At 48.3% G+C, this 22719-nt stretch overlaps 1 protein-coding gene across 1 annotated transcript in view; it reads left to right on the top strand.

Annotated features, from left to right (window-relative positions):
- paxip1 (PAX interacting (with transcription-activation domain) protein 1) overlaps window positions 1–21934 on the top strand; it is a 25136-nt gene extending 3202 nt beyond the window's left edge. The window contains 21 exon segments of the mRNA XM_042332540.1: window positions 1897–2031; window positions 2515–2558; window positions 3534–3597; window positions 3957–4070; window positions 6036–6108; window positions 6111–6682; window positions 7579–8200; window positions 9927–10021; window positions 10886–10981; window positions 11852–11989; window positions 14004–14125; window positions 14283–14467; window positions 15184–15227; window positions 15872–15939; window positions 16541–16643; window positions 17427–17595; window positions 18470–18570; window positions 19189–19323; window positions 19760–19835; window positions 20461–20521; window positions 21173–21934. Coding sequence (XP_042188474.1) covers window positions 1897–2031; window positions 2515–2558; window positions 3534–3597; window positions 3957–4070; window positions 6036–6108; window positions 6111–6682; window positions 7579–8200; window positions 9927–10021; window positions 10886–10981; window positions 11852–11989; window positions 14004–14125; window positions 14283–14467; window positions 15184–15227; window positions 15872–15939; window positions 16541–16643; window positions 17427–17595; window positions 18470–18570; window positions 19189–19323; window positions 19760–19835; window positions 20461–20521; window positions 21173–21188 — 3033 coding nt within the window. The 3' untranslated portion in view covers window positions 21189–21934.
- Window positions 21935–22719: the final 785 nt, after the last annotated feature.

The raw sequence follows: 22719 nt of genomic DNA, 5'->3' as shown, positions 1-22719 counted from the left end.
TGGTGGAGGCTCCTGAGTCGAGCAAACATTTGTGTGTTCACGTGCGAGCGCTTGACAGCTCGTGTGAGGATTTTGGGGGAGATGTTTCATGCACATTTGGTGAGAGGTGGGGGGGGGGGGGGTGATTGAGGCGAGGAAGAGAGAAGGTGACGACAGTGGAGTCCCTGTAGCTCAGGGGTTAGAGCCCTCGCCTCGCAAGCGAGAGGACCCGGGTTCGATTACCCGGGTCCGGGCGAAACGTTTGGGAAAGTTTCCTTACTGCAACACACACGCCCCAGTTTACCAGCAGTGAGTCGGAACCTGGTTGTTAGTTGATTGGCGGATCGCTTTTCCAGGGTTAATGATACGTACAGAACGAAACGAAAAAAAAAGTAAGTTGGTCACTCAACCCCGCGGCTGTTTGCGGGGGACGCTGCTGTGCGCGATCGGCCGCCGCGTTTCGCCCACAGAACGCACAGTCCGTTCACTTTGCGGTGTACTGTGTGAAGCGCTTTGGGACCTCTCGAGGACGCGATGAGGCGCCGTGTCGAATGCCAGGATTGCTATTATGATAATTTAAGTAAAAGCCCCTTTCGTGTGCCAGTGTGCGCGCGTTGTGTCAAAGTGCTTCACGCACGGCCGAAACGTGCGAAAATCAGATAAGCGCAGTGTTGACCGGCAGTTGCGAAAAAATGCGCGTGATTATGGCGGGTGAAACTGACCGCTGACTCAATTAAGTGCATCGGTATTCACGTGTAAAGTACTTGGGCTTTGTCTCGCAACTGAGCTCCGCAACCCCCGTCATCCCAGTTCTCGCCAGACTCTTAGTGTTGCGGAATTGATGGGAAGCTTTCACGATCCTCACTTTCAAATGACTTCAAGCCTTGCTTGGCCTGGGCTCTCCACCTCTCCGAATCCGCTCACGCCCCGCCCCACCACCTGTTGCTTTTGTCAAGTCTTCTGCGTGTCTTTTATCCCCACCGGTCCACCCTTGGCGGCCGTGCTGTCAAGACACCACGCCCTGAATCTCTGGAACTCCCTGCCTCAGTCCCTCTGCATTTGCCCGTTCTTTGGCCTTCTTCAAAATCGCGATGGACGACTTTCCTCTCTGGCCGTGCCTTTGGTCCCTTCCCCTTTTCTCTCCAGCTCAGTGTTAAACCGCACTCCGCTTAACCGCTCCGAGACGCAGCGCTGTGGAAGAGGGGCAATGTAGAAATGCAAGTTATTTGTGGTTTGAATGATGTACTAATGATGGAGCTAATGTTCAAAAGACCCCCCTTACTAGCTTCGGGCTCCCGTTCAGCTGTGCGAAGCTCTTTGAGAGACGTCCTCCCGACGTAAAGGGTTCTTATTATCAATGTAAAGTATAATAATAATCCTTGCATTTGAGAAAGCGCCTTATTGCGTCGTTGAGGCGTCTCAAAGCATTTCACAGAATCTACTGCAAAGTGGTTTGACTGTATTTGGTGGGTGCAGCCAATTGCGCACAGCAGCGTCCCCACCACACACAAGCCGTTGATCGAGTGACCACATTTTTAAAAAAAAAAAATTCGAAGGGAGAATTATTACTCCCGGAAAAGCGATTCGCTTGAGTGCTGCGATTAGTACGCAGTCGTGAGTAGGTTCCGTGTTTGACAAGTTGGCGCCAAGCTTCGGGTTTTAGCGTCGTTTCAACATGTCCCTGCACTGCTAAATGTGGGGTTCAGAATCTACAAAGTAGTTTTAATAATAATAATAATAATAATAATCATCATCACAATAATCCTCGCATTTGACGCAGCGCCTCATCACGTATTCGAGACGTCTCGAAGCGCTTCGCAGAGTATACCTTAAAGTGATTTGACTGGTGTGCTTTGTGGGCGGCCGATTGCAAGTGCAAGTGACGGCTTCACACCTGCGTCTGTTTTTCGGATCCAGGTGATTCAGCTGCTGAAGGCCGGGAAAGCAAAAGAAGTCTCGTACAATGCATTGGCCACACACATCATTGCTGTGGACGGGGACAATCCAGAGGTCGGAGAGGCGCGGGAGGTCTTTGATTTGCCGGTCGTTAAGGTGAGTTAACTACTGTATGGTACTGCGTTAGTTAACCAAGTAGTTGTCTGTCTGAATTTCGACACAGCAATATTATTAAACCCCCCCCCACCCACCCACCCACCCCCGGCACTCCGCCACCCACTGCCTCCGCTCGGCCGGCTCTGGCCTCCTGTTTGTCCCTTGTTCCCTCCACTCCACCATCGGGGGCCGTGACTTTCAGCCACTATGCCCCGAAGCTCTCGAACTCCCTCAGCCCCTCCACCTCCCTCTCCATTTTCAAATCCTGCCTGAAGACCTTCCTTTTTGATCGTGCTTACAGTCACCACCCTCCGTTTCCCTGGCTCAGGGTCGTTTTAAGTGTATTTAGGCTGAGTACTTTGTGGAGAAATGTAGCCGCCAATTCGCACTCGGCAACTTGTCCCCCCCACAGCCATGAAGTGAACGGACAGTTTTTTTCCAGTTTAATTGACCACTCATTTTGTTTTTGCTCTCTCTTCGCAGCCCTCCTGGGTGTACTTGTCTGTCCGATGTGGGGTTCTTCTTCCGTATCCTTTCACGCAAAGCAGGCGGACGACATTCGGGCCATTTGAATTTCAGAAACCACTGCAAACACGAGGGATGGATCGTGTTTGAGAGGAGCCTTCGGCCTGCAGGTTCACCCCCCCCCCCCCCCCCCCCCCCCCCCACCCACTCCCAGCGTTGGTGGAAAATTTTGCACCTTGATAATTGGCAGTTGAGTTTTTTTTGCATTGGAGGTACAACTCCCATCTGGACGTGCTTAAGTTAAACGTTCCTGAAATGCACAGCCGCTTCCCATAGGGGATTACCCTCCCAAATGCGCACAAATAATCCCGTCACCCTCCCCAAGTTATGTATATTGTCGCCTTTCACGTTGGAGCTTCACGCAAGCGACTGGGACACCCAGCCAGGGAGAGTTATAATAAATAATAATCCTTGCATTTGATACAGCGCCTTATTACGTCTTTGAAACATCTCAAAGCGCTTTGCAGGATACACTACAAAGTGAATTGACCGTATATTTTGTGGGCGAATCACGGCAGCCAATTGTGCACAGCAGCGTCCCCCACAAACAGCCGTGGATTAAAGTGACCAAATTATTATTATTTATTTTGAAGGGATTATTATCTCCCGGAAAAGCGATCCGCCAATCGGCTAACAACCGGGTTCCTACTTGCTGCTGGTAAACAGAGGCGTGGGGAGTAAGGAAACTTGCCCAACGTTTCGCTCTGCCAGGGAATCGAACCCGAGTCCTCTCGCTCGCGAGTCGAGTGCTCTAACCACTGAGCTACAGGACTCCACGTAGTTGTTTGTGGGATGTTGCTCCAGATTAGCTTTGAAACGTCCTCCTGACGTGAACGGAGCTGCGTTGAGTGTAAGAATGATGATTACCATCATCGTCATGTTACATTGGTCGCTTTTTAAATTTTTTTGAGCCGGCAGCGCTAGACAGAACCTTGACAGCGATCATGCAGTTAATTTCCTTAATTTTGAGCACATAGGGTTACAGGTTTCTCTCCAGAGGCAGGACAGGTGTTTACTGGAGTCACAGCTTGTCTCTCACGGGTAGGTCCTTTCATTCATTTACTTTTTTCCTTAAAGACGGATAAACGTTTTGCCAGTGGCTATACTTAACTTTCAAGCAGGTTGAATGTATTACAATTACTTTCCCCTCAAATCTTTACAAATCTTTGGGGTAAACGCAAACCGTTTACTAACGAGCGAATATTATATACATTTAATATAGATGTATATAGATTTATTTTATATATATATATGCACACATACAATGTAGAGAATCCCAACGATGGTTCTGTTTTGGACAGGAAAGCATTTTCAAAACTGTGTTAGTAATGCGATTTTTTTTTTGTTTTGTTTTTAACATTTTAGTTTCTGTTCGTGTCTCGGTTCATCTTTCAATTCAGGTTACATCCGAAGACCGCAATACGCTGTGGGCCTTAATCACCTTTTATGGCGGAGACTGCCAACTGAATCTTAACAAGACGTGTACCCATTTAATTGTGCCGGAGCCTCAGGGGGTAAGCATGTTACTGTCGGCGCATTATGCGTTGGGAGAATGTAAATTATAATAATAATGATCCTTGCATTTGATGTAGCGCCTCATCACGTTTTCGACACTCCACACGCCTCCGTTTACTTAGCAGTAAGTAGGAATCCGGTTGTTAGTTGATTGGTGGATCGTTTTTCCGGGGGGTAATAATTCCTTGGAAACCAGGAAAGCCACCGCCGTGGTTAAGAGCTTCAAACCGGATTTTCGAATGTGTGTGCCAGCAACACATGGAAGATTCCCTGCGTCTCTGGGCTCAATGAGATGCCGGGCAATCGAACTTGCCTTTCCTTTCGAAGGGGAGGCTGTGTCAGCCCGCATATTTCTGCAGTATGTGGGAGCGGGGGAGGTGTCTCTTTGTACATTTTAAAATAAAAAAAACTTCTCTTTTTATGGCCTGTCGTTAAAAGCAAATGGCCGTTGTGGCAGACAAGGCCGCCGGTGCTGTTTTACGGTCATAAAAGCTTTAGTTAATGGCAGTTTCGCCTTAGAGCAAAGAGCCGTCTGACTAGACTAGACTGGTGGACAATAACAATGTCTGCAACTGCTCCCGGGCTGGGGGAGGGGTGTGGGGGGGGAGGCAGAGAACTGCTGTGGGCCGTGTACGTGGGGGAGGGTGGGGGAAATCCAGTGCTCATCGACGACGCACAGTATGAACACCAACACAGACTGTCATTGGGACAAATGGTCTTTCTTTCTGTGCTGTCCCGGTGTAAATGTGTGAAGGAATTAAATTAACGTGTTAGGACGAGGAGCTTTCCAGAGAGAGAGAGAGAGAGAGACTCTTTCAACATTTGGGGTCAATATTACTACAACAACAACAACTTGGCATTTATATAGTGCCCCTCACACTGGGGTAGCTTCCCGGAGGTTGGGAGGTGTTTTATTAGGGCCTAAGTGACGAGTGTGTTCTTTTCCAGCAGGAAGTCAGCTAAGGTTTATGATGCACCTGTTAATGGAGGTGTGTGGGTTTGTATTAGTGGGTGGGGTGGGGGGGCGGCGAAGGAGGTTTGCCTGGTGGAGAGTAATAGTGAAGCTTTACAGCTTAATAGGGCTGCTGAGCGCGATATTACTGGCTCTGCCCCCCCACCCCCCACCCCACCCACTGAGTGCAGGCAGACAGGATGACATAAAATAGTGTTAGATTTGCCTCCTGCTGTTTTTTTTGTTCTGCGACGAACGTATCTCCATTGACTGCGTTTCAGTCACCCCCTAATTCCCCCCCCCGCCCCCCCCCGCCAACTCCCAATCATTTCCCACATCACTAGCTCGTAAAACTGTATCTCGGAAATCCCACCCCCTCTCTTTTTCTTGCTCTTCTCCCCTCCTCTCCTCCCTCACACTTTCCCCTTCTCGTCACTGACGCTTTCCCCCGCAATATGATTTTTTTTTTACGCGCACATTTATCGATGTTTGAAAGGCTGAGTGTGTTGCTTTGATTCATTGACCTAGTTACATAGAGAGATTGCACAGAAACAGACAGTTCAGTCCGACACCCTCCTATCCCACTCCTGTGTATCCCCAATTCCCGGGCAGGGCGAAACATTGGGCAAGTTTCCTTGCTCAACACACACGCCTCCATTTAGCAGCAGTAAGCAGAAACCCAGTTGTTAGTCGATTGGCAGATCGCTTTTCCGGGGATAATAATACCTTCAAAAAATAAAAATGAAAGAATAATAATCATTCAGTCACTCAATCCACGACTGTTTGTGGGGACGCTGCTGTGCGCAATTGGCTGCCGCGTTTCGCCCACAAAATACAGTCAATTCACTTTTCAGTGTGTCCTGTGAAGCGCTTTGAGACGTCGCGATGGCGTGATAAGGCGCTGTATCAAATGCCAGGATTATTATTATCATTATTATTACAAAACGCAAGGATCTCATTGCATGTTTTATATATATATATTTATTTCCTCTTTTGCCGTCCATCCCAACAGGAGAAATACAAGTGCGCATTGAAGCGGAACAGCATAAAAATCGTGACTCCGGATTGGGTGGAGGAGAGCGTGAGGGAAAATCATTGCGGGATGAATGCACTTATCACCCGCGGCTCATCATCCCTGAGGAGGAGGAGGCGGAGGAGGAAGACGAGGACGAGGAGGTCGAACAAGATGACAAGCACTCGGCCAGGAGTAGCCCCCTTTCGTCCCGGGAAGGCTCCCCCGTCAGCCTGAGGGGCTTCTCCCCCAAGCGGGGCGGGGCGTTCGAGAAGGGGAGCAGCGAGATCATGTTCGACGACTCCTCGGACTCCTCTCCTGAGAAGCAGGAGCGTAACCTGAACTGGACCCCGGCCGAGATGCCCCCCACGGCGGCCGCCAAGCGCAGGCTGGCCCCCGGCAAGGACTCGGCCCTGATCAACCTCTGCGCCAATGTGCCGCCGGTCCCCGGGGCAGCGATGACCCCAGAGGCCAGGGCCGGCTTGCTGACCCCCGGTGTGGGGCAGGGGGTGGGCGTAGTGGGGGCGACCCCAGGCCCCGAGAGGCAGGAGATGGTGACCTCCTGGAGCCCCGCAGTCAGGACACTGCGTAACATCACGAACAGCGCTGATATTCAGCAGATCTCCAGGCCTTCAAACGTAGCACAGGTCAGTGAGCGCAATACGTGGCCACCGTTTTATCGCAGAGGCTTTGAATGTTTTACATGGGGGTGGGGGGGCCGAAGGGGAGGGTTGGATGGTGCAGCGAACAAATAGACTTTCGGCCGCAAAATATACAGTCATTTTGCTTTACAGTAAACCCTTTGTGAAGCGCTTTGAGACGTCTTCAGGATAAGACTGAATAGATGGCAGCGCTGACATGACGACTGATTCGTTAGGATATGAGTCGAATGGCCTTGTGGGCTGTAAAATTCTATGGCTCTGTGCTTTGGTGTTTGCCTCGGGGCTAAGTGGCCCAGTGTGTCTGTTGGCTTCTCAGGCCGTGGTATTTACTGGAGTGGAGGGGGAGTGGAGTAGAGGTGGATTTCCGGTGTGTTGAGTGTTATTCCGTTGGGCCCAGAAGTTCTCCCCACCTCCACCTTCCCCCTGGCCCCACCAGTCTTTTTTTCACGGACCGTTTAATTCTGCTTTAACTGGGCTCGTATTTTCACGTGGACTTGGAAGGAAGCTGTGAGGAACGAAGATAAATAATAATAATCCTCGCATTTGATATGGCGCCTCATATAAATATAAAGTGTGGTGACTGTGTATTTTGTGGGCGAACCGCGGCAGCCAATTGCACGCAGCAGCGTCCCCACAAGCAGTCGTGGGTTAAGTCACTGAATTATTATTATTTATTTTTTTGGAAGGGATTAATAAACCCTGGGAAAAGTGATCCACCGATCGACTAACAACCGGGTTCCTACTTACTGCCGGTAAACAGAGGCGCGATTCCCGCTCGGAATCGAACCCGGGCGCTCTCGCGTTCGAGGCGAGTGCTCTGACTAACTAACTAACTAACTGACTACGCCCACAGGAATTTTATTGCTGTTTTATTTTGCCAGATCCTTCAGTCGCTTTCGGCTCCGACCAAAAATCTGGAGCCCGGCAACCGGAACCAGCAGGGGCTCGAGCTCCGGCACCCCAACAACACACTGCTGTTCACGCAGGTCAAACAGCTGACGCCGGAGACCCAGCAACTCCTGCACCAGCAGCAGCAGCAGCAACAGCAGCAGTCGCAACAGCAACAGCTTCTGCAGCTGCAGCAGCAGCATCATCTAATGCAGCTGCAGCAGCAGCAGCAGCAGCAGCAACAACAGCAGCAGCAGCAGCAGCAACAACTGCACCAGCATCCGTTCCAGCAGCAGCAACAACAACAACAACAACAGCAGCAACAGCAGCAGCAGCAACAACATGTATACTCCCAACAGCAACTGCAGCAACAGCACCGCCACCTGCTGCAGCAGCAGCATCTCCAGCGATTGCACTTGCAGCAGCAACAGTTGCAGCAGCAACAGCAGCAGCAACAGCACCAAATACAGCATCACCAGCATCACCAACTCCAACAGCAACAGCACCTCCAGCAACAACAACAACAACAACACCTGCAGCCGCAGCAGCAGCAGCCCCCCCATCAGGTCACCCCACAGCAGCTCCAAATCTTTGGACACGATCCTGGGTTGGAAAGTAAGTTGTCCTTCCGAGTGTTTTAATTTACTGCTGTTATTTTGAACGTTCTCCTTGTGACGCGAGTGTTGTTCATAAAAAAAAATAACTTGCCCTGTCGGGGTCGACGCTGTTTGACATGATGGTGTGGGTGGGGAGGGGAGGGGAGGAAAGAGAATCTTGCAAGGGATGTGTTAGCAGAGTGGGGGGCGGAGAGAAGAGGGGGAATAGCGTGGGAATGGGATTGGATTGGGTTTAGCTCCAGTTAAATCGGAATGTGTTTGGGCAAAGGTGTGTAATAATCCTTGCATTCGATATAGTGCCGTGTCACGTCGTCGAGGCATCTCAAAGTGCTTCACAGAATACACTGGAAAGTGAGTTAACTGTGTATTTTAGGGGTGAAACGCGGCGGCCAATTGCGCACAGCAGCGTCTCCACAAGCAGTCGTGGATTGAAGTGACCAAATTATTACTATTATAATTATTTATTATTACTATTTTTTTTGAAAATCAATGGTTGATAAAGAAGAACATTAGAAGTCGTGTATTATCCCAACTTATCGAAACAATCCATTATTTTGAAATTACGCTCTTCACCCCCTCCTTCTCCCCACCACCCACCACCACCGCTGCTTTAAGTGTCCAACCTCTTGTAAACTAACAAGAAAATGCAACTCTCTCATTGTTTGCAAGTGGCTGAGTAATTAACACGCCTTGACTGAAAAAAACACATTCTTTTCGTTATCAGTCTACAGGATGCTGACAGGTATGGACTCAAAATATAAGGCAAACGGCAACGCTGCATAAACGTGTCTTGAATCTCTGTTTTATGGGCTGGTTGTGCTTTGGTTTGCTTTATATGAACCGCGTGGCTATTGAGAGCTTGCGTTTCGCTGTTGCCTGTTTAACTGCGCGATGAATGTGACAGCTTTTTTTTAAAAAAAAAACAACTGGGCGATTTTGTTCCCACTATAAACTTGTTCAGCCAGGTTGATATACCAGCAGTGTATGTATCAGCCCCCGTTGGGACCTTTATTTCTTGGGTATATATGTGTGTGTATATATATATATATATATATATGCTTATTTTGTTTTTTTTGCACATAATGTACGAGGCTTATTCACTTTCTCTATAAAAGTGCCTTCAGAGTTTATGTGACGTACACTTAATTTCTAACAGTTCTTATATTCTGTAAAGAGTCGGCCACACAGTGCTTTCAATGGCGAGCTGTGTTTTTAGCTGGTTGAGCTCCAGCAGTTACCCCCAACACACTCTGGTATTCGTCGAGCCTTGGCTGGTGCAAAACATTTGCCTAATTCTCTGCGCAAGCAGCTAAGCAAAGTGAGTCCCTCACTTTGAGAGGGTGTATTCCATTACGGAATTTCCAGGGAAGTTTCCATCCATCTATACGCACATATCTCAAAGCGCTTCACTGGATATCCTGTACAGTGTAGTGACTGTGTGTGTGTCTTGTGGGCGAAACGCGGCAGCCAATTGCGCACAGTAATGCCCCACAAGCTGGTGGATCGAGTGACCACATTATTATTATTATTATTAGTCCCGGAAAGTGATCCACCAACCGACTGACAAGCAGGTTCCCATTTACTGCTAAGTATACAGAGATCTGTGTGTGTGTGCATGGAGTCAGGAAACTTGCCTAAGGTTTCTTAATTAATTAATTTCTTAATTTCCTAACCCGGTCCTTTTTTTATTTAACACCCTCTCGTTTTATGTCACTTTCTTTCAGTCCCAGAGGATTCCTTCTTGTTGGGCTGCGTGTTTGCAATAGCCGATTACCCCGAGCAGATGCCCGACAAGCAGCTCCTTGCCACCTGGAAGAAGGTAAGTTAATAACTCTCCCTTACACGGCAGGACAGGTGACGTCAGGTCGCCCGACTGTGACCAAACCGATATTAAAGGCATTTTTTAACCTGTGCGCTTTATTATTTTATTATTATTATTATCTGACAGTGAGCCGAGGGGAAGAGGGAAGGGGGGAGGTGACCGCACTTCTAATTGGCCCTAAAATTGCTTCCGACAATATAGTTCCTTTGAAAATAAATGAATCAGTGAGCGGGTGAGTGAGAAATACTTAATACTGAATAAGCCATCTGGGTTTTGTTCGTCCCTCGACCATTTTAGAACCTTTCTTTTCTGGTACTCGGGCTGTAAACCGTTTTGGCCTCTTTGACGTTTTAACGCTGGTTTCACGGTGAGCGACTCTGAGGGGCGAGGCAGGCAAGGCCGAGTGTTCAGTGATCACCGGGGATTTGGCCGGAAACGCTTTTCTCTTTTTTGTCTCTGTCTCTCTCCCTTTCACCCTCTGTCTCACTCTCTCCCTCCCTCTCTCTCCCTCTCGTTCTCTCTCTTCTTCTCCTCCCTTGCTCTCGTTCCTCTCTCTCTCTCCTTCTCCCCTCTGTCTCTCTCCGTCTCCGTCTCTCACGATCCCTCTCCTCTCCCTAACACTCTCTCTCTTTCTCCCACTCTCCCCCTCCCTCACACTTTCCCTCTGTCTCTCGGCATGGAAATGACATGTGCGGTCGAGGGCGACCATGTTTTTATTTCATGCTTCTTTTCCCCGACTTTGAAAATAGGCCCAGAGTGGCAGTTCCAACTGACTGTAAGAACCTTTTAATGTAACTGCTGCAACACGGACCCGTGAATATTTTCTCTCAAAGTACCTTTGTTTTCTTTGCTTTTGCACAGATTATCCAAGCGCATGGGGGAATAGTGGACCCCACACTGACAAGTCGATGCACGCACCTCTTGTGTGAAAGTCAGGTCAGCAATATGTATTCACAGGTAAGCAGAAAAACAAGTTCCCCCTCTCTCTGCCTCCCTCTCTCCCTCCCTCCTTCTTTCTCTCCCTCTCTCCACCTCTGTTCCACCCTCCCTCCGCTCCCAGCTCTGTATTTTTTAGTCAACGGGTGTCTGATCCATGTGGAAATCCATTGCCAATGCTTATCCACGTCAGATGGAGAGTTTCACATTATCTATGCCACCTACACATTGTAAATGTTACTATGTCGGGAATGGAATGCTACTCTCTAGCTGGAACGACGCTTACCTAATTCCGGAGAGTATCAGGCGCGCGTTGACAAGATCCAAGGCTTGCGGTGGGGAATGGGGGGACCCCAGAGTGTGCGTTGAGGTAACGGTGCCAGGGGGAATGGTACAGTGCCGGGTGCTGTTTTCAAGAAAGACTTTAGACCAAGGCCTCTGTCTGCCTGTTCAGGTGGTTATGAAAGATCCCATGGCACTGCTCATTAGAAGTGGGTTTCTCGCAGTGTCCTGGCCAATAATTCCCCCTTCCCCTCCCCGATTAAAAATGGGGTTATTCACTTCACGGTTATTTGTGAGCTCCTATGCATAAATTGTCAGCTGTGTTCACCTACAAAATGCACAATCATTTCACTGGGTTTTAATGATAATAATAATCCTTGCATTTGGTACAGCGACTTATCATATCTTCAAGACGTCTCAAAGCGCTTCACGGGATATTCTGTAAAGTGAATTAACTAGATATTTTGTGGGCGAAACGCGGCAGCCAATTGCGCACAGCGGCGTCCCCACAAACAGTCAGGTGGATTGAGTGACAAGGTATGAGTTTACCGTGCGCCTCGCTCTAACCTTTTATGAGTTTTCCAAAGTTGTGGCGTTATTTGTCGACAGGCCTTGAGAGAAGGCAAACGGTGTGTCACTGCCCACTGGCTCAACACAGTCCTGAAGAAGAAGAGGATGGTTCCTCCACACAGAGGATTGCACTTCCCGGTCGCCTTCCCCCCTGGTGGGAAACCCTGCTCTCAGCACGTGAGTAACCAGAGCTTTAGGACGCCCTCCTGACGTGAAAGGCGCTTTTACATATCTCATTTGTTGTTCTTGTTGTTGTAATAGGTCTCCAAAGGGTTAACCGGTATTAACGTTTGGATTTTGACCTACTACCTCCGAAATGGCATAGAATCACAAAGCGCTTCACAGGATACACTGTAAAGTGAATTGACTGTGTATTTTGTGGGCGAAACGCGGCAGCCAATCGCGCACAGCAGCGTCTCCACAAACAGTCGGGGATTGAAGTGACCGAATTATTATTATTATTTATTTCCCTTCAATGTTCTTCGGGTTTCCAAATCGGTGTTCCACTCCCCGTTAGTTTCGGAGTTTGGTCAGAATAACACGTCAGCTCCTGGTCCCGAACAGAATGCGGCTGTAACAGTGACTGCACGAGAACTATAATGAACTCCCAAGGTTGTCCTGAGAGTGCTTTGCGTAAACTGGACTTGTAGCAGGAAATTGATCTTTAAATAGGCGCATGATTACTTTTGATTACTTGCCGGGCAGCTGTGAGCTCAGATAATCTTCCGAGGCCTTGTAATGGCAGCCCATTGTTCGGTTTCGGTTCGGGTTGTTAAAACGATCCAATTATAGTTGCAAACATTGTTCACCTTTTCAATCGGGTGAACGCCACTGCTCATTTGGCTAACGATCTCTGGTTTGTGCATGTCATTGGGTCAATTGAAAGAGACGGACTGTAATTCATGCAATTTCACAAATTGCTTCCAATTTCACAAAATCCAGAGAGATGAAGAAAGTCCATTTGATCTCGTACATTTGATCAGGTTCCTATGTACCTGTTCAGGTGGGCGTTAAAGATCCCAATAAAAGATTCAAAAAAACAAGGGAGGGTTAGTAATCTGCAATGATGAGATCAAATGGCTTTCTTCATTCAGAATGCTGTTGTCGTCTTGCACTTAGCCAAGCGCTCACAGATTATTCCATCCCCTTTACCTTAAAGATTGCCCGGTGGGGGTCTGTCCAGTGCCTTGGGACTTCCTCCTGGCATGAAAAGCGCTGTGGAAATGTAATTTATTGTTGTTGTTGCATGTTATTAATCCTTGCACTTGATGTAGCCTTGTGTCTCAAAGCGTTTCACAGGATATACTGTGAAGTGGTGCAACTGTAAATTGGGTGAGTGAAATGCTCTTACCTCCATCGGACTTCGATACCTGTACATTAAGTAAAAGAGGCTCGTTTTAAACCTCCTTTGCTGCTTTGAGACATTCTTTTATGTGAAGAGAGCCGTGCCAATCCACGTTCTTTGCAGAAGGGTTTGGTGTCAGCCTGGCTTGGTTGATAGCATTTGAGTCAGAAGACTGTACCCCATGCTGGGACTTTGAGCTCACTGTCTAGGCTGGTACTCCAATGCAATGCTGTGGTGTACTGATGCCATCCTTCAGACGAGGCGGTTAAATCAAGATATGTGGAGTCCTGTAGCTCAGTGGTTAAGAGCGCTCGCCTCGCAAGCGAGAGGACCTGGGATCGATTCCAGGTCAGAGCGAAATGTTGGCCAAGTTTCCTTACTCCACACACACGCCTCTGATTACCAGCCGTCAGTAGGAATCCAGTTGTTAGTCGATCGGCGGGTCGTTTTTCCGGGGGTAATAATTCCTTCAAAAAAAAATGATAATTATAAATTGGTCACAGATCCACGACTGTTTGTGGGGACGCTGCTGTGCGCAGTCGGCTGCTGCGTTTCGCTCACAAAAATATACAGTTAATTCACTTCATAGTACATTTTGTGAAGCGCTTTGCGACGTCTCGAAGAGGTGATAAGGCACCGTATCAAATGCAAGGATTATTATTATAAATCATTATATTCTGTGAAGCCTTTTGAGACAGTGTCCCATGTGCAACACGGTTTATAAGCTACAGGGATTATTATCACTATTAAACGGTGTCCCAAGACGCCACCCAGCGCCATATAAACACAAGTTGTCCGGGTGAAACAGATTCCGAGTCTCTCTACTTTTCTTTCGCTGCTTCGCAGATGATTTCTGTCACCGGTTTTGTGGACAGCGATCGGGACGACCTGAAGCTGATGGGCTTTTTGGCCGGAGCAAAATACACGGGCTACCTCTGCCGAAGCAACACCGTCCTCATCTGCAAGGAGTAAGTTCTCAATTCTCCCAAAGGCTCGAGGTTTTTTTTGGGGGGGCCGGGTGGGCTGGAGGTTTTGTTTTGTGTCGAGGGGAGAGGGAAGCCGACAGATTGTGTAGATTCTGCTGTGACCTCCTCACGCTTCCCTTCTCCTTTGTCTCGAGAACAGACCGTGTGGACTGAAGTACGAGAAAGCCAAAGAGTGGCGGATCCCATGCCTCAATGGCCAGTGGCTCTGTGACATTCTTCTCGGCAACTTTGAGGCCCTCCGGCAGATCCAGAACAGCCGCTACAGCATGTTTAACCTTCAGGACCCCCTGGCTCCCAACCCCCAGCTGGTGGCAAACCTTCTAGGTACGAGCTTCCCCAAGCGTTTTCGCCGACAAAAAAAAACACACAGTCACCACGCTTTTACAGTGAAGCGCTTTGAGACGTCTGGAAGACGTGATAAGGCGCTGCGTCAATTGCGAGGATTGTTGTTGTTATTTTGTTATGTGAATCACGGAATCCGGAGCTGCTTGTTTAATGAACGTGTCGGCCAGGCTCGGTTGGTAGTGCTTTAGCCTCCTTCGAGTCAGAAGATTGTGGGTTCAAGACGTTCAACCGAGACCCCCGTCTGCCTCCTCAGGCGAACGTTAAAGATCCCCTGACATTGTTCAAAAGGACAAGGTAGTTTCTCCTGTTTACCAGCCTGCGATCACAGAAACATAGGAACAGGGATAGGCCATTCAGCCCCTTGAGCCTGTTCTGCCATTCTATAAGATCATGGCTGATCTGTACCTCAACTCCAATTACCCTCCCTTGCCCGGTATCCCTTAATACCCTGACCTGCCTCAGTTTGGAAGATGTGAATGGGTCCACCATAATCCACGGCCTTTTGGGGGAGAGAGTTCCAGATTTCCACTACCCTTTGGGTGACAAAACTGCCTCCTGATTTCATTCCTAAACGGCTTAGCTCTAATTTTAAGTTTCGGGCCAGTGTAGCAATGTTTGTTGATCTCCCCTCGTGATATTATTGCCCTCGACTGACTGACTGCTGCCTGCCTGACTTTCGATTGATTCCTTTTCAGCCGCTTGGCGTGTGCCGCTGAAGATCTCGCCGGAGCTCTTGATGGTACGTGAGCGTCTGTCGTCTTCACTTGCGCTGCGGTTTATAACCTGGGACATTTCACAGTTTTTGTCAAACGTTTCCCTTTACCTTGATGGGATTAAAGGAAGGGAATGTCGTTTTCTTTTATTGAATGTGGAGTCATGTAGCTCAGCGGTTAGAGCACTCGCCTCGCAAGCGAGAAGACCTGGGTTCTAGTCTCGGGCAGGGCGAAACCTTGGGCAAGTTTCCTTACTCCACACGCACGCTTCTGTTTACTGGCAATAAGTAGGCTGTTAGTCGATTAGCGGATCACTTTTCCAAGGGTAGTAATCCCTTCAGAATAATTTTTTTAAAAATAAATAATAATAATTTGGTCACTCAACCCACGGCTGTTTGTGGGGGACGCTGCTGTGCGCAATTGGCTGCTGCATTTTGCCCACAAAATATACAGTCAATTCACTTAACAGCGTATCCTGTGAAGCGCTTTGAGACGTCTCGAAGACGTGATAAGGCGCTGTGTCAAATCCCAGGATTATTAATTACTATTACTTGAGTGAAAGTTGCTAAGAATGTAAATTGTTGCTGGTTTAAAATGCCCGTTTTTTTTTTTAAAAATGCACACACCTGAAGCATTCGGTCTCAGGCAGTTTTATCCCTTTGTGTTACAGAGTGTTCGTCTACAGTCTAAACAGAAACCAAACGAATGTAATCTTGAGCCACCTGTGAAAAGGCTGAGGTAGGCACATGTGCTTGAGAGCTGTTAAGTGTGACTCACCAATGTTTCTTTTTAAGCCCTGGAGGGCAAGGTGTGTTGTTTTTGTTGGGTCACCCGAGTATCAGATATATATTGAGAAATATTACTGTGTTCAAGTGTATCCATACCATACGGTATCCATACGGGCAGGATAAAACAGTAGGCAAGTTTCCTTACTCCACACACCCACACACACACACCTCTGTTTACCCAGGAGTAAGTAGGAACCCGGTTGTTAGTCGATTTGCGGGTCGCTTTTCCGGGGGGTAATAATTCCTTCAAAAATAAATATTATTAATAAATTTGGTCACTTCAATCCACGACTGTTCGTAGGACGGTGCCGTGCGCAATTGGCTGCCGCGTTTCGCCCACAAAATATACACATATATACAGTCGATTCACTTTACATTATATTCTGTGAAGCGCTTGGAGACGTCTCGCAGACGTGATAAGGCGCTGTATATCAATTGCAAGGATTAATTTATTATTATTATTAAAATGAGTAGCGTGGCGGAATGAGTTTGTGGGCGTCGCTATGAAACGGTCGCCTTGTCTGACGGTGAGTGTGTTTGGTCTCAACCAGACTCGAGGACTTGCCCCCTCCATCAAAGAAGCTGCCAGCAGACTCTACTCCTGTGGTGCTGTTCACTGGGTTCGAGCCAGCACATGTCCAGCAGTATATAAAGGTGATGTTTCTTTCACGTGTGGAAACTGCTTCACAATTCCCCCTCCCGCTGACTGTCGATGCCTGACCCTTTAGCAACTGTACCCTCTAACCTCTGGTACTCACTCCCACCCTTCATCTCTCTCCTTTCCCCTCCACCCCAGCCCCCCACCACCACCACCACACAACCCCACCCACCTCATCAGTCTAAACCCTGCCTAAAATATCCTACTTCCTCAACGACGCCAACTTAAGTCCACCTTCTCTTCTCCCTTGCTCGGCAAATTGGCAACTTTTTTTTTTTTAAAAAAAAAAGTTCTATTTTCGTGTCCATCTCCTCAAACCCCCCTGGCCCGGCTGCCTTGCCCCCCCGCCCATCCTCTCCGTCAGCTTTCAGCATTTGTTCCTCTGCTCTGTGGAACTCCGAAGGCCTTCCGATGCTCTCCCTCCCTCCCCTCCCCTCCGCCTCGCCCTCTCCCTCCCTCGCCTCCTTCAAGATCCATCTCAAGAACCTCCTCTTCGACTGTGCCTTCAGTCACCCTCCAACGCCCAGTTCAGGTGCGGATCCCTCACGGTCCAACGCCTTGGGACGTCCTCCGGGCCTACAAGGCGCCGTGTGAGTGTGTTGTTATCTACATACCTCTTCCATCAAGCTTTCTGTCACCTTTCCCCCTCCTCGCTACCTCCCCTCCCGCCCACGCTTCCCCCCCACTCCCCCCCAGCTCAATGAATTTGTACCTTGTCGTTGTGGTGGTCTCTGGTCTCTCTCTCTCTCACTCTGTTCCCCCGCAATTTTTTTTCTCAGAAACTTTACATTCTCGGCGGCGAAGTCGCCGAATCTGCCCAGAAGTGCACACACTTGGTCGCCAACAAGGTGACCCGGACCGTGAAGTTCCTGACGGCCATTTCCGTGGTCAAGCACATCGTGCTGCCCGAGTGGCTGGAGGAGAGCTTCAAGATCCAAAAATTTATCGGTGAGTTTTGTCAGCGTGAAAGGGCTTTCGCTTTGTTTCGGTAACTCCTGTGAACTTGTTACCTCCCCCATGAAATCGTCGGGATTTTGGCCAACGGAAAACGATCAGCTGTGGGGACGCTGCTGTGCACAATCGGCTGCCGCATTTCGCTTACAACACACACAAGTCAATTCACTTTACAGTGTATCCTGTGAAGCACTTTGAGACGTCTCGTAGACGTGATAAGGCGAGGATTATTATTATTAAGTTTAAAGCCATTTCAGTACTAACACACACGCAAAAAATTGCCCACGAAATACACGGTCAATCCACTTTACAGTATGATAATCATATCAATAATAATAATCCTTACATATAATAAAGTGAATTGACTGTATATTCTATGAAACGCTTTGAGACGTCTTGAAGATGTGATGAGGCGCTGTATCAAATCCAAAGATTTTTATTATACTCATATAAGATGCTCTGTAAACACAATTTGTTGTTGTGAGCAATTTTATTTTATTGTATTATTCGTGTGTTTCGAGGAATTTCTGTTATTAAACTAAAGCCTGGAATGTTGTTATTACTGTTATTATTCATAATAATAATCGTTACAATTCATACAGCACTTTATCGTGTCAATGAGATGACAGCACTTCGCAGGTTTTACTGCTGTATCTCATGACCATCTACTTTCTGTGCAAACATCCTCGTCCTCGCCTTCAAGGCCCTCCACAGAAATTGTGTTTTGCTTTTTCTCTCGGTGCAGTCTTGCATTTGTTTCCCGACCTGACTTAATGATGAGGTGATTAAAGGTGTTTTAGGAACGCACACTTCTAAATTCGGGTGTGGTATCTTTCTGACGTAAGATTTTTTTTTTGTTGTCCTTAAGAGGAGGAAAACTTCACGTTGAGAGACGCAGAGGCAGAGGTGCTCTTCTGTTTCAGCTTGGAGGAGTCTCTGAAACGGGCACAGGAGGGCCCCTTGTTTAAGGTAAACTTCACATCTGTTCAATGGAGAGCCTTTGAGCACTGAGGAATTATAGAGCGCTGGACAGAATGGGTATTCTGGTCTGCCAGGTCTCTCGGGTCTAGATTTCCATTCGCACTTTTACTTACGGTCTGTTTGGATGTCTGACACGTGCATAAGCTTAACCGAAGAGTGCTGGAGCTCAGAGCGAGAGTCCTGGTTTAATCCCCGGGCAGATCAGGGCGAAACGTTGGGCAAGTTAGCCCACACACACGCATGGACGCACGCACGCTTGCGCCTGCCTCTGGTTACCAGCAGTCAGCAGGAACCCGGTTGTTAAGTCGATTGGCGGTTTTCCAAGCCCCGTTGAAATTCCTATTACTTACAAGTAAATTGTACTTAAATCAGTCAGTATTCAATGTGTGATCCTAACTGATACGACCTACGTGAGCATCACTCTAATAATAGAGTTAATGCATTCGAATTAAGGCCTTATCACGTTGTCGAGACATCTCAAAGCGCATCTCACCTGCGGGATGTCTTTTTAACTATACCGAGATGGGTTTATTGTTAAGGATTCTAACCATTTTCACCCTTTCCTTTTCCCCCTCCACCCCCACCACCATCCCCCATTTTCTATAGGGGAAGTATTTCTACATCACTCCTGGAATCTGTCCTAGTCTTTCAACGATGAAATCCGTTATCGAGTGCGCAGCAGGCAAAGTGCTGACAAAGCAGCCGTCATATCGCAAATTCATGGAGCATAAACAGAACAAGGTTGGTCCGAACAAGGTTGAAAACTAATTTGGAAAATGTTATGGGTGGTGGGGGGAGAAAGGAGCTAAACATTTACACACCAGAATTGGCCACTTTAACCAGTTAGATGGGTTGCTAAACACTTATTGGAGTGTTTAGATTAATAATAATCCTTGTGTTTGATGTAGCACCTTATCACGTCTCAAAGTGCTTCACAAAATATACTGTCAAGTGAATTGACTATAAATATTTAGTGGCAGCCAATTGCGCACAGCAGCGTTCCCCACAAACATTCCCTCGTCTCAGAGCAAACGTAATCATTGAATTAAACGCTGGCACGTTCTCCCGTAAGGCAGTGTCCCCGTTGTGTGTCAGTAAATCTGCGTGTGCTCCCCACCCCCTCCCCCAACCCCTCCCTGTCACCTGATTCATCCGCCCTTTCCTCTTTCCATATTAGAGTTTGCCCGAAATTATTCTGATCTCGTGCGAAAATGATCTCCACCTGTGCCGAGACTACTTCGCCCGAAATATAGGTAAGTGTGTGTGTGTGTGTGACTGGGTGTGTCTGTGTGTCTGTGTGTGTCTTGTCTGGGACCCGTGTGGAGTTTTAATCACAGTCTTGAGTGAGGATTGGTTTCGAATTGTGGTCTCGTCTCAAACCCTTCCATCTCCCACATTTAAGGACTTGAAGGAGGCGGGAGAGAGGGGGTAAGCCGGAGGGATTGCGGGATAGAGTTCCAGATTGTGGGGTGGAGGGGGGGGCGGTGAATCTTTAGAAACATAGAATCACCCAGTACAGAAGGAGGCCATTCGGGCCCCATCGTGAACGAAAGAGTCACCTTGCTTCCCTGATCCCCTTTTCCCCCCCCCGCCCCTTCCTCGGACGCCCCCCTCGCCCACCTTCAACCCCTTGAGGGACGCGCTCCTGACGTCGTGTCAATGTAAAATTCTGGCGCCTGGGGTAGAGTGAAGTTGGCTTTATTTCGTCAGTTCCCTCGAAAGGTCGTCGACCTGAAACCTTAACCCCTTTTTCCTCTCTCTCCGCGGGTGCTGCCTGACCTGCTGCCTGTTCCCGGCCACTTCTGTGTTTATACCAGATTTCCGGCATCTGGAGTGTTTTGCCTTTTGACTTAATTCTCCTCTCTTTCACGTTCTCAGACGTCCACAATGCTGAGTTTGTGTTGACGGGAGTGCTTACACAGACACTGGATTACGAATCATATCCTTTCGCAGCTTTGTGACTTTCGTTTGGGCTTGGGGTTGGGGTTGGTTGGGGGAGGGTTTGGAGGGTAAGCGGAGGTTGGTGGACATTGGGGAGAGATAGTCTTAGATGTGGTTGAGAAACCTTCCCACTATTAAGCTGTAGCTCGGTGGGTTTGAGCTCTCGCCTCGCAACTGAGGAGACCCGGGTTTGATTCCCGGGTCAGGGCGAAACCCTGGGCAAGTTTCCTTACTCCACACACACGTCTCTGTTTACCAGCAGTCAGTGGGAATCCGGTTGTTAGTCGATTGGCGGATCACTTTTCCGGGGGATGATAATCCCTTATTTAAAAAAAANTCAAGGAAACAATAATAATTTGGTCACTGAATCCCACGGCTGTTTGCGGAGACGCTGCTGTGCGAGATCGGCTGCCGCGTTTCACCCACAAACCACACAGTCAATTCACGTTACGGTGTATCCTGTGAAGCTCTTTGAGACGTCTCGAAGACGTGATGAGGCGCTGTATCAAATGCCAGGATTGTTGTTATTATTGAGCGCGTGGATCATCGTCAGGAAATGTTTATGTCCTGAGTCCTGTCGGGGGTGGCACTTATTTCTGAATTTACGAAATGGTGTGGAAAGCGAGTTCTGCTTCCTTAACGATCTCACGTATAAATTCACCTGATTTTTAATGCGTGCAGTCGGAGGTGTTAGCGGATAACAGGTCAGGTGACGGACGGACAGACCGGAGGGACGTGTTGCTCAGCAGTCACAGAGAGAGAGAGAGAGAGAGAGAGGCCCAGCAGCTCAAGCTTCTCGCTGACAGTGACGCAGTGTTTCGGCCTGAGATCCTTCGCTGAGACACGGCAGAATCTGGGAAAATTTGGGATTCACGGCTGGGAAACTGAGAGGGCAGCGCGTATGGGGTTAGTGAGCGAGAGAGGGGAAGTGCGTTCCTTTACTTAACAAAACGTACGTTCTATTTCATTCCCGCCATATGTTTTTATTAATATGCGCGCGCGTGTGTGTACATAGTATAAATAAGAGGCGAACCCTGTAGAATATTGTACGAATTTACTTTGGCCGGTTCTTAGAGGAGACGGTTATTTTTTAACGAGCTGTTTTTAAGATGTACAATAAGATTATCGTGCTTACTACTTTTTTTGGAGATTGTCGTCTTGTCAGGCATTGATTGTCCTGCCCGTCAATGAGAATTTAAAAAAAAAAACCCTAGCTGTAACCCGTTTGTTTGTTGAAGGACTAAAGGGCTAGTCGTCTTAATAAATTATGGATGTTTTTTTTTTTCTGAGATCCTTGTAACTTTACACAAATGTCTTTTGTATTTTTCGATTGTGAATTATTTTTATTACACACACACACACACACACACACACACACACGACTTGCAGGAGTTGAATAAAAATGTTTCCCAAGCACAACAATCGCTTCTAGTCTCTCGTCTCTCGGAGCGCTTCACAGTGGCGGAGCCCGACACCGAGCTGGGGGTTGAGGGAGGGGTGGGGGGTGACCGTAAGCACGGACGAAGAGAGAGGTCGTGATCTATAAGAGGGGGTAGTAATCCATGTCTGTAGTATTGCCCCTTATGTCGTTGACACCTCTCAAAATGCTTCACAGAATATACTGCAAAGTGGATTGACTTTATTTTGTGGGTGAAACGGGATGGATAGAGGAGATGATGATGATGACGATATAATAAACCTGGTATTTGATACAGCACCTGATCAGGTTGTCGAGACGTCTCACAGGATACGCTGACACAGGGGGCGTGAGGGTATATTTTGTGGACGAACCCTGCAGGACAATCAGCCCAGAAAGGTGAACCAAAAGAGCAGTCAAAGTGCAAGAGGGAAAATGTCTTGAGGTGAGCTTTCCAAGTAGGCGGTTTCTTTGGAGGAGCAACTCCCGACGCTGTCACAATAGCGAGAGTGGTTCCCCACTACTGCGGTAGATCGGTTCCCCGAAGGATATATTTGCTGTGCGGTGTAGGTGTGCCAGTCTGGCTCAGTCGGTAGCCCTCTCACCTCCCTCGTGAGCGTTAGGCAGTCTGGAGTCCCAGTAGCTCAGGGGTCAGAGCCCTCGCCTCGCGAGCGAGAGGACCCGGGTTCGATTCCCGGGCAGGTCAGGGCGAGACATTGGGGAAGTTTCCTCACTCCACACACACACACACACACACGCGCCTCCGTTCACCGGCAGTC

The sequence above is a fragment of the Callorhinchus milii genome, unplaced genomic scaffold, assembly GCF_018977255.1.
Source record: "Callorhinchus milii isolate IMCB2004 unplaced genomic scaffold, IMCB_Cmil_1.0 Scaffold2, whole genome shotgun sequence".
Taxonomy (NCBI): Eukaryota; Metazoa; Chordata; class Chondrichthyes; order Chimaeriformes; family Callorhinchidae; genus Callorhinchus; species Callorhinchus milii.
Note: the sequence above shows the minus strand (reverse complement) of the source record. Positions and strands in the feature narration are given on the sequence as shown.